The sequence below is a fragment of the Sinocyclocheilus anshuiensis genome, unplaced genomic scaffold (assembly GCF_001515605.1).
Source record: "Sinocyclocheilus anshuiensis isolate Anshui unplaced genomic scaffold, SAMN03320099.WGS_v1.1 scaffold326, whole genome shotgun sequence".
In the NCBI taxonomy this organism is placed as follows: domain Eukaryota; kingdom Metazoa; phylum Chordata; class Actinopteri; order Cypriniformes; family Cyprinidae; genus Sinocyclocheilus; species Sinocyclocheilus anshuiensis.
This window is the reverse complement of record NW_015546098.1, coordinates 1,120,066-1,132,193: the sequence shown is the minus strand read 5'-3', so window position 1 is coordinate 1,132,193 and position 12,128 is coordinate 1,120,066. Positions and strand designations below refer to the sequence as shown.

The 12,128-nt window shown below is 37.1% G+C and overlaps 1 protein-coding gene across 2 annotated transcripts in view; it reads left to right on the top strand.

Moving 5' to 3' along the window:
• Positions 1 to 5,966, top strand: part of LOC107700311 (FH2 domain-containing protein 1-like) — a 23,940-nt gene extending 17,974 nt beyond the window's left edge. For both annotated transcript variants that reach the window (XM_016501933.1, XM_016501934.1), the window contains 6 exons: positions 682 to 752; positions 957 to 1,064; positions 1,171 to 1,241; positions 2,180 to 2,297; positions 2,429 to 2,593; positions 3,545 to 5,966. In XM_016501933.1, coding sequence (XP_016357419.1) covers positions 682 to 752; positions 957 to 1,064; positions 1,171 to 1,241; positions 2,180 to 2,297; positions 2,429 to 2,593; positions 3,545 to 5,668 — 2,657 coding nt within the window. In that variant the 3' untranslated portion in view covers positions 5,669 to 5,966. The remainder of the gene's footprint in view (positions 1 to 681; positions 753 to 956; positions 1,065 to 1,170; positions 1,242 to 2,179; positions 2,298 to 2,428; positions 2,594 to 3,544) is intronic.
• Positions 5,967 to 12,128: the final 6,162 nt, after the last annotated feature.

Genomic DNA, 12,128 nt, shown 5'->3' with positions numbered 1-12,128 from the left:
TATTTAGATTTTTTTGCACCCTCAGATTCCAGATTTTCAAATAGTTGTATCTCGACCAAATATTGTCATATCCTAACAAACCATACATCAGTGGAAAGATTATTTATTCAGCTTTCAGATGATGTATAAATCTCAATTCCAAAAAAATGACCCTTATGACTGGTTTTGTGCTCCAGGGTCACAAATGTAATTTTTTCAGCTAAGCATGCAAAACACTTTGAGGGGTCATGCATGCTTTTTATTTTGACCTCTGTGGACCATTGCTCGTTCTCACCCATGTAATTTAATGCACTATTCCACCACTGTCAAATGTGGACCGATAAACAGTAAAGAGAACTTTTTAGCAGGATTCGATTCGTGCATTTTGCCGAGTCATTTTTTTGTCACTCAGCTGTGCCTGTATTAGAAACCAATGGCTCATGACCTTTCTACTCCTCAGCAGCGCTGAAATGTAAAAATATGGCACTCCATTAATGCTGGGAGCCTTTAGCAAAACTCAAATTGAGTTTTATTAATCTTGCATGAACTAATTCTAACAGTCGTCATGCCGTCAGCACTTTTTTCTAACTTAAATGCGGATTCGATTCCTTTAAATGTCTTTAGACAGTAGAAAGGATAGCATTTAGAGTGTTGGTGTTGTGTAATTGTAGTTTAATTCAGTTTCCATTGATTATTCCACAGAACTAATGGCTTGTGAAGAGCTCCATGCCATTCTACACTTGGTTCTCCAAGCGGGAAATATCATGAATGCAGTAAGTCTCTTTCTGTCTCTTCGTTTATTGTCTTTCCAGTGTTCCTTTACCCCTCATCTTCCCCCTTTTTGTGGACATTTCCCCCAATCCTCTTTTCACCTTTGCTCTTTCTTTTCAAATACTCCTCCAAAACATTTCCTGACATTTTTAGATCAGGAAGGGTTGATGGGCAGACACTGACTGATGTTCTCTGTGTGTTCATAGGGTGGCTACGCAGGCAATGCTGTGGGCTTCAATCTGTCCTCGCTTCTCTCTCTGGCTGACACGAAGGCCAACAAACCTGGCATGAACCTGCTTCATTTTGTGGCACTAGTAAGTAGGACAGACCCAGATGCACTGTAGTTTTCTCCAGATTTACTGATCCATTTTTGTAAATGTTCCAGGAAAACGTTTTATTTTAACTGCTTTTCTCACAAAGGAAGCGCAGAAGAAGGATGAGGCCCTTTTGAAGTTCCCAGAGAAGCTAACGCATGTTCAGAGTGCAGTCAGGTAACAACAATATTAGTTTCTGATGCAAGGAAGCTTATAATTTCATTACTTGTATGAAATCATATGACCCCTTTAATACTGTATTAATCCTGTAAAGGCTACAGCAGTATCAAACCAAACTACCAAACATTTATTTTGATTTAACTACCAGTGTTGGGAAGGTTACTTTGGAAATGTAACAGGTTACAGATTACAAGTTACTCTATTTAAAATGTAATAAGTAGTGTAACTATTTTAATTACTTTATTAAAGTAATGTAACTGATTACATGTGATTACGTTTCTAAATTTCATTTTCAAACATTTAAAGCAGGCAAGACTTTCAGAATCCTTCTTCACTTGCATTAAGATTATAATAATTTAATTTTAAAGGACAGCCACCACAAAATCAGACTTTAGCACCTCTATTTACTTTGAGAATGTTCTGAGGTTAAATACAGATTTAAAATCACAACAAGAAATAGTTTAATAGCTATGTTTTTCAAATCTTTGTATAGTTATGACAGGAAACACTGGCATCTAACAATGCCTTGGGAAAAAAAACAGTTAATCCTAAAAAATAAAGCATATAGATAAACCCAAATGGTAAATAAAAAAGTTACTGCACATTGGGAAAGAAATCAATCAAATCTGTATATGTGTGAAAATATTCAGATGTAACCCTCTTTGTAATTGTTAACATTTTCATAAGTAACTGTAATTTAATTACACATTTCTTCTCAGTAACTGTAACTGATTACAATTACATTTATTTTGTAATTAAATTACGTAATTTAGTTTCATGTAACTAGTTACTCCCCAACACTGTTAACTACTAGTACTAATACTTCGTTAGTGTTGGGCTTTTTCTTTTTCTGTAGTCATTATGTAGCCTACTCAAACTTTCTATGAGCCCTTCCTCAATCGTTCTCTGGCTTACTTGCATTTTTATTGTTGTAGAATTTCAGTAGAAAATATAGAAGGAGAGTTTTCCTCTCTCTATGTCAAAACACGGTCCTTGGAGCAGAAGATTCAGGATGACGGTGAGCTGCAACAGCAGCTAGATCCATTTTTGCAGGTAAATGAATCATTCCCTCAATTTTTTTTGTATATTTCCATTGTATTTATTTTTTCATTTTATTTACTATAATGGATTAATGTTTTTTTTAATGTCAATAAGAATGGCTCACCTGCTTTCTTATTTGTTAGAGCTCTACACAGGCCCTGCAGGACCTTAAACATCGCAGGCTGGACTTGCGCAAGGAGGGTAATGCCCTCATCGACTTCTTCTGTGAAGACAAAGACACCTTCAAACTGGATGAGTGCTTTAGAATTTTCCAAGATTTCTGTCTAAAGTTCAAAAAAGCTGTAAAGGTACATATCACATTGACTAACATGCAAAAGTTAAGATTCATTTAAAAAACAGTAAATTAAATAATTTAATATAAAGTAATTAAGAGTTTATTTGTCAAGACTTTAAAGGCCAGGACACACCAAGCTGATCGTTTGCGGTAATTCATGAGGGGGTTTATATGAATGTATCTCTGAGAGGAACCGACCGTCTTCAGAAATGTTTTGATGGCATTTTCTTTTCATCTTACCTCCATATAATGCATATTAAAGTAGTGTTTATAAGCGCAGTGCTGCTTTGTTTACAGCGGTAACCAAGGAAACGCTGTATCGCTGCTGTTCCATAAGCGCCACCTGCTGTCAGAGAATAAATCTGCATTTTCATTCAGTCCGTCTGCTGTTTTTGTTTTGTACAGGTGCCTTATGTAGCATAATTTCACAGATCTAAAGTCAGACCATTCTGTTTTTTCTTTAAATCATGAAATTATACAATCTAATTAAAATCAAAAACAACTGCTCATGCTACATGTATGTAGCACTACTGTCTGTTAAAAATAAATGAAAAAATACATTTCCTGTTGTACCGAACTCATATCGAACCGTGATCCCAAAACTGAGGTAAGCACGCACCGAACCGTGACTTCTGTATACTATTACACCCCTAGTATACCTCGTATTGTTTTGTTTTTTCCTTTTGAATGACGAATATAGACTATTGATAGCTGCTGATGTACACGGTAAATTCCTTTCATGCAGACGCAGAATGCACATGTCACTGTAGCCTGCGCTGTGTTCAAGCACAGCTTTTTGATTCAGACGCAGCTGATGTGAGGCGACATCACTGCCGACTTTTGTCGCCACTGGTTCTTTGAAGTCGGCTTGGTGTGTCCCAGCCTTAAGGCTACAAATCATGCTACAGATCATATATCAGTGAACACAAACTCCTATAGTGATCTCTTGTCCACTCTCCTGCAGGACAACCTGGACAGGGAACAGAAAGAGGAAGCTAGACAGCGGCGCTTACAGGAACTGGAAGAGAGACGGTGTGCCTGGGGTGCAGCCAATGCTGAGGCGGGTGGTAGTGGAGGTTTTGGTCGCAGCAGCAGCGAAAATGATGTTGACATCCTAACCAAAGAAGGCCTCCTGGACTTCCTGCTTCAATCAAGACCTCAAAGCCCCCACAGTCCTTTGGGGCGCTCGGCAAGTGCCCGCCGTTACCATCACACAGAGTTGATCTCTGCGTCTGCAGCAAGTGACTATACAAAATTCAGCAGCCTGCCACGTTCAGGCAGGAACCATCAACGAAAGACCATGGCATGGCTTCTCTTACAGGATGATAATAGGGAGCTGGGTCCACAAAGTCAGGCTTACCAAGAGAAGCTAGCTTCTTCACCAAAGGCTGAGACAGAACCCATCAGTCCTTTAGCTAGATACTCAAGTTTTGGCTACAACACGAACAATGATCCCTACCATAATAATAATAATTACACTTCTCTCTCAGAAGGTGGAGTTACACCTCGAATAAGTAACACAAAGCACGGGACATCTGGTCAAAGTGTTGGACACATGAGTGTCTCTGTGGAGAAACACAAACTAGTTCCAGGCCTTCAACCCTTTGAGATAACCAGTCAGATCAATAATAACAGTCATGTTTCTGTGGATAACCAGCGTGAAGTGTTTGTAACAGATCTGGAAAGAGATGAAGACTCTCCAAAAGCATTTGTCCTTGATACACCCCCATCCAGTCTGAGTTCTGAGGAGGGACCTAAACCAGAAAAATTATGGAATGACAAAATGATCTCATCACAGAGAGAGGAAGCAGACTCGAGTACTTTTTCCTCAACAACTTGTGACACCCCATTGCCTCTGGATCCCCCTGTTTCCGGTAAGAAACCTGTGTTGTATGCTATGGACTGCACTGAGACGGATTGTTCCATTGTGTTGGACTGTTCCGAGATTGAGAGTTCTCCTCTCATAAAAGAAAGATCTGAACTTAACCCAAAGCCACAGGAAGCCAACTTTCGAAGAGTTATTCAGGACACCAATTCCCTTTCCTCCAATTTTGAGTCCACCGATTGTCACTTTGTGTCCACATCAAGTGATGAACCACTCGTGGGAAGGGTCAATCGAGCATGTCCAGAATCCGTCAGTCCATCGGTAACCACTGAGGAAGCAGAGACAGATAGCTGTGACACAGCTGAAGGGCGAAGAGTTGGCGAGAAAGCATTTCAGACCGGTAGCCCCAAAGCAACACTTGTCAAAACCAAGATTCCATCCAAAGCAATTGCTCATGCCAGCTGTCCGACAAGAGCCCTCACAGCAACTGAGACCCAGAACATGCGCAAAGTGGTGCCCATTACAAGGCAGAATCGATCTAGTAGCAGCATGAGGAAAGTCGAAAAACCTCCCGGACATGAGAATATTGTACCCAGATGTCCAATTCGTGACCAAAGCATGCCAGCCAGGAGAGGCGAGAGGCAAGGTAGAACTACACGACATTCAAGTCTCCCTCCAGAGGATCCCAGGGCACCAAGAGGAGCGACGCCAAGCTCCTCTTGGTGGGCGAGGGACTCGACTCAACACAGACCTTCCATCAAGAAAACGAATGCCAAAACTGTTCGTAACATTTCAAAACCAGCACCAGAGGAAAAGATGTGTCGTTCTGCGATGCGCGCCTTGGCCCTAGCTCAGGCCCAAGGAACCTCAGAAGGAGGAACACCTGACGGTCCCAGCAACACCCCGAAAAGTTCTTTGCCTTTGCCTAGCTTTGCTCGCAACACTGTGGCATCTTCTTCCAGAACTAAAAAAGACTTGCCCTCACCTGCTGTAACAGGAACACCATCAAAGAGCTTATCCAGGAGTAGCTCTCAGAGATTGCCTGGTGGTAGAACGGACTCTGTCAGTAGCGGACCTTTGCCAAGGAGTGGGGATAAACCTATTAGGAGGGTTCAGAGTGTAAGGGCCTCCAGTCGAATCAGTGAGACACCTCCTTCACAGTCTGGACAAGAGCGCTCTCTTAAAAGTAGCAGTTTCTCAGAGAGATCCATACAGATTAGAGACTCCATCTCGAGCAGGACCAACAAACCCACATGGAAGTAGAGTGAACATATTACACAGTGGCTCTAAAAACACTGTTAAACAAGGATGATCAAAATTTTCTGCATATAGTGAAGAGGCACAAAAGCCTCTTAAATGATTGTGAATGTATCTGCAGCCTTTAAAATGTAGCTGAAGTTGTGTCGCTGGATGCTCAGTCAAGCAGAAAATATACTTTGGTTTTTATGTGAGTGTGTGTGACGCAAATTTCTTCACCAGAATAAGTAAGCACACCAACTGATTTTTGTAACCGTGCGAATTTTACGCGCAGGTTGTACATGCGCATTGAATTTGTTTTGCACTAATCATTTGTTCCACAAGGTGGCAGCACTGGCCCACGCCGTTGTTTCACAGTAGAAAATGAAACTAAAAAGACGGAATAACAACAACAACAAAAACAGACGGCCACATTGACAAGCGCTTGCATGAGGGGGTTATGAGAGAGCAGCAACTTTAGTTTAACCTGTTAGCGTTCCACAGTACACTGCGTGTTTTAGGCGATTTAGGCAAATTTTACAGGAATGCTAAGGGGTTAAAAGAGTACAAAGATATTTTTATTGCTTATAACTTCTGGAGAACAATAGAGCAGACACTGGACAAAGATGAAGCTTTCTAGAGCATATATTTTGACCACCTGTGTTCACACACAATATCAAATGAAGTGTACTTTGAAAGGCTATGTGTTCAGCTGTACGCATACGCTAACGTACGTGTAAAGGCCCAAGTATACTTTGTTTAGGTTATGTGCACAGTTGTACGTGTAGCCTTTCAAAGTATAGTCGTGTGTACGTGAATGCAGGCGGTCTACACATGCACTCTAGAAAGCTTCATCTTTGTCCAGTGTCTGCGCTATTTTTCTCAAAAAGTCATGACCGATAAAAATGTCTTTGTGCTCTTTTAATCTGAAGTTGTGGCTCTTTCATAACCCCCTCACACAAGTGCATGTCAATGCAGGTGTCTGTTGTTGTTGTTGCAGTCTCTTTAGTTTAGTTTTCTACTGTGAAACAATGGCCTGGGACAGTGCTGCCACCTTGTGGAACAACTGATTATTGCTTAACCAATGCACATGTGTGACCTGCGCGTGCAAAGGGATGAAAGTTGCGTCACGCGCACTGTATCCTCGCGTACGCTTAAAAATCGAAGTATACTTTGGCCTTAAGAAAACAAAGTATACTTTGGGCTTCAGATTTTCAAGAATGACGTGAGCTACTGTCACCATTTGACAGCACATTTAGTAGCACTTCCACATCCACCTGAGGATGGTTTTGATGGCCTTTTCTTACATATACTTGATACATTATCAACTGTCACAGAAAACACATCAATCACAAATTGTAATTAGTGTTAGATTAACCCTATATTTTATCATCTCTATTAATTCTACAAAGATCTTGTGAGCTGTTCTCACAAATTGCTGAAAATAGAAGACAACTTGTCATATATCCATATGCTTGCTTTGTAATTTTATATAATATGAGGTAAATGTAGTACTGTTTACTAGGGTAACATTTCCATTAAAACAGCTTCATGGGCACTCAAAGATTCATCCACATTTCACATAAATGTTTTCTGTGCATGATGACAAATCAAGCTGAAGACTCTTTGATGAATATGTCTATGAATGTTATCCAAATACACCTTAGTGTAGCTGATGCAATGAGTACTACAGCTATAGTAGTTCGAAGATGCCTCTCCAGTGATTTTTTGGGAAATTTTCAAAATCTTTGCTGCTGAGTTGCTTGTTTTCAAATTGCCTTTTCATGCAGGGTACATGCTGCTGTACACTGTCTTGCTGCTGATGACACTGTATTTGTGACTTTTCTGTGAATATACTGCTAGCTCTTTCTTTTTAAAGCCATACTGTTAACCGGGAGTGGCAAAACCTGGTGCTAGAGGAAAGGCTAGTTTTAGCCCAAATTTTTGAGAAAGCACATACACTGTATGCATCAAATATTCTCACAGTATCTCTTTGAAATGAAGTCAACAGGTAGTTAACAAACGTATGTGTTGCTCAAAACTAACAAATCAGTGTTAGAATAAGTGGCAATACTTTGCAATAAGGTTCTAAACATTAATTCAGTAGTTAACATGAAATTACAATTAACTAGGGATGCACGATATTATCGGAACGGTATCGAAATCAAAATCGGCCGATAATGGCTTAAAATGCAAATATCGGCATCGGCCTGATATGAAAAATTATGCCGATATGCCTTACCGATAAGACGAGTGACTTGCATGTTCTCATGGTGTGACAGCGATAATATCACATCAGCAGTGTGCTCATTCTTGAAGTGAACTTTTTCCTGAATGATGATTAAATTCACTGTTTTGAGCATTTAATTTGAGAAGGCGAGTACAGAATGAGGCGTCTGGTGTGCGATAGAGTCACAGTTACTAGTGCGAGCAGCAGCGGGTCCTAATGCTCGTCCGGTAAGGCTTTTTATTTACTTAGGGGGCGCTGTTGGCCTACTTGTAATAAAATGAAAGTAAAATACACAAATATCATTAAGATACTTGTGTTTCTAAATAAAGCAGTAATTGATGTCATAATTTAAAGGTCAGAAGGTATAGCTTACACGAATAAAAATCACAAACAAGACACTTGTAAATTAAATAATTTATATATATACAGATTTATTCATTAATGTGTAATATGTTTTGTTTTTTTTCAAATGGATTATGAAAACTCTTTTGCTTTAGACCATCTACAAATGTTAAATATTCAAATAAAATGTTAAGGATTGCTTTATAGTTACTTTATAGTTATTTTCAAAGCTTTCAATTTACTCTCATTATAAAAGAACTTCATTGTTTATTTAATTTTCAAAAGCAAGTTTTTGTTAAAACCAAACTAACCAAAATGAAAAATTATTTGTTTATAATCTCTGTACAGGAAAGACTTGGTGTTGTTTCCAAACAAAAGGAAATATATCGGTATCGGCATTGGCTATCAGCCAAAATTAGTTGAAAAATATCTGATATCGGCAAAAATCCAATATCGTGCATCCCTACAATTAACCATATTTTACTTAATTTATTAGGTTAATATGAATTTCTATATGCTAATGCATTTGTAGCAAGTTTTTAAACATGTAAAATTAACATTAGTTAATGTATTATGAATGAACATAAGTTAACAATGAACAATAGTACAGTATATTAATAAATGAACATGAACCTACTGTAGATTAATACATGCTATAAATGTGTTGTTCATTGTTAGTATTAGATACCTAATGCATTAACTAATTGGTTAATTAACCAATTTGTATTAACAAATTGAACCAAAGTGTTACTGGTTAAGCATAATTAGTGGTGATTAATAGAGTGGTAAAAGCTGAACCAGACTTGCACAGGAAGGCTTTTTACATGCTTTTACCCTTCTGCTATGTGTGTTTACTTCTCAAGCTCCCACCATGTTGGTGAAGGAGGGCATAAATGATATACTCAAAATGGTTGAGTTATATCCAATTAATAAAAATACAAAAAAAAAATGAATAGGTAAACATTAATAGATTATTGTCAGCTGATGAAATCAATACCGATTTTACAAAAATCCTAATTTCTACCTCTAGATTCATATTTGCCACCTCTGGTTCTTATATTCTGATGGCTCACTCATCAAGTGAATCATTGGCTTTTCACAAAGTTCTGCAGGTGTACCTCAGTTACAATGTACAATGCCTTTTTTTGTTTGTGTTTAGAAAAGTTTATGTATTGACATATCTGTATATTTAGCACCGATTGGTTAACATGCTTTAGAACGCATCCATGGCAACATGGTGAAGTCTGACACAATGGAATCCTCGTTCCAGCTATAGGAGTTTAACCTAAAAATAAAAAAAAAATAGTAAAATTTGGAGCAAAATCACTTTAAGCTATACTGTAACTCTGAAATGAAACCTAATGTGCATTTGTCCAGTCAGGCAGTTGGGCATAAATGTCAATGTGTTATACATTTTATTGATATTTTCTATTTTGAATGTTATTTCTGAGCCCTGTCCTCTGTGATTGTAGAAGTACAATCAGTATAAGCTAATCAATAAAATACATGTATATGAGTATTTACATCCACTGATTCTGAATTACAATGATGCAGTCATTTTGTGGGGGGAAAAGGTTGATTATTATTACTATTTAGCTATAAAGTGCTTGTTTAATTATATAACCATGATTTGTTTTTGACAAAGGCCACTTTTTTTCTTTTTTTTTTTTTTTTGAACCACACCCAGTGTTTAGTTGTGTAGGTGTGTGAGAGACATAAAGAGACAGATGCAAATGAAGCATAGCAATACAAACCAAAAGAGAGAACCTATGAATCATCCAGATAAAAGCAAAAAATCGAATAGAACAAAAATATCACCATTTTCATTTGCCCTCTTTCTTCTTTACACACATTACCAGCACTAAAGCTCAACTCACCACCATAGCTCAGGCCAAACACTGTTTTTATCCTGTTGTTTTAAATGTTGCCTCTACTAGAATGCCACCTGCTGTTGATTCTCTGAAGGTTAATGCTGGCTTTTCCCACATCCTGACTTTTATGGTGGTCTCTGTTCAAGCTCTTCAGCTGCCATGGTTATGCTGCTCCAGTCGAGAACTATTTACCCTTAAAGGCGCTTTCATTTGTATCACTCTAAATATCAAATTACTGTACAACTTAAAGTGAAAACACCTCTGTCCATGGCACTTAAAGGGAGAGTTCACTTAAAAAATAAATAAATAATAATAATTTTCTCCCCCTCATGTCGTTCATAACCTGTACGACTGCAGAACACAAAAGAAGATATTTTGAGGAATGTTGGGGGGAAAAAACACTTCTCAAAGCAATATCTTCTGAAGAAAGGCATACATTTGAGGAACTGTATTAAATAAATAAATCATTACAGGAGGCAAAATACTTCGTATAGAGGTTAATGTAGATATGAAAATATTACTGTACAGTTGTACAGAAAGCACATACTTTGTGGTCAAAATGAGCCTAAAATGCAAAATAATACGCCTGATTAGGGATAGTAAAAATTCATTTCCAAAAGCACATAAAATAACTTGGAAAAAATCATTTGAAAAGTTGTAATTACTTTATACTCGCAGTTTGTGAAAATGTTAAATACAGTCAGAAAATGTTTGTTAGGTTTTATTCATCATATGTTCTCATTCTTATTGTTTTATTTTTAATATGTTTTTATAAAGTCAGAATTTTATTATAATCCTATTTTTATCTGTTTACTATTTGCAATAGTTACTATTTACTTTTCATAGTGTGATTTTTGGTGAATTGTAGGCCTATTAATAAACTAAGGTAAGTTTGATCCTACACCTTCACTATTTTCAAATATATTTTTAAATATATATATATATTTTCTGGTTAAAATACTTTTTACAGATCATGAATTATTTAGCCATATCGTCATTACGTTTTCTATTTATTTGAGCATTGCTCTTTTTATTGATCACCGTTAGAATGTCTGCCAGCTCAAATGGAAGCAAGGTCTGGATGAATATAATAATTCATCACAGGACAGATCATAGATTGAAGAGACACGATTTACAGTAAAGTTTGGTTTCATGAAATATGTCAGTAACTGAGAGTATCCTGAAACCTGCTGCACTGATTTATTCTTTTAAAACAGTGTCATTATTCTGCAAACATGGTAGTCCTAATCTATGATTTATTTATATTCTCTTCCCAGCTCACAAAGAACTGAATAATTCATAAAACATGAAGCATCTTAGTGAGAGTACTCTGGCAGATGACACGTTCACTTTGAGTGCGAACAGTTATTCTGGCAATATAATTCAACGCGCTGCTGGGTATCTACGTAAACGTAAGTTTTAACATTTTCTAATGCATGCTGTGCAATCATTATATATATTATTATATATATAATACTTTTTTTTCCACGTTAACTAATTACTTTTCAAGCTAATCACATAAAAATATTCAGGCTGAATGTTTGGATCAAAACATTAGAGGGCACAAAATCACTGAACAAATTAAAAGACTTCTGAACTCAATTCTGAAGACTTTTTTTAAAACGCTGTTAATAAAAATGACAATTCAACAAAAAGTACTAACTAAACAAATAAATAAATAGCCGTATCTGCTGTATTTTCAAATATGATGTATGTCTTTCAGTATGGTTTTAAAGAAATAGTATATTATTAGTATATTATATAGTATAGTATATTATTTTAAAAGAGAGAAATTATATTATCTCTTTATTTTAATTATAGCAATATAGCACTGATTTCAATATAATCAGCCATGTCTGGCAACTGACTGATCAAACAGTTGCAGAGTTATGGCAGGTCTTTAAGTTGCCCTATAGACAGAATTTTTAATGCAACTTGTCATGCATCCTCAGGTCTACTGTTGTCAAGTTTCATTAAGTTTGGATGCATTTAGCAGATATAGGTCAGATATTCAAAAAGGGCTTTTTAAAATAACTTTGCAACG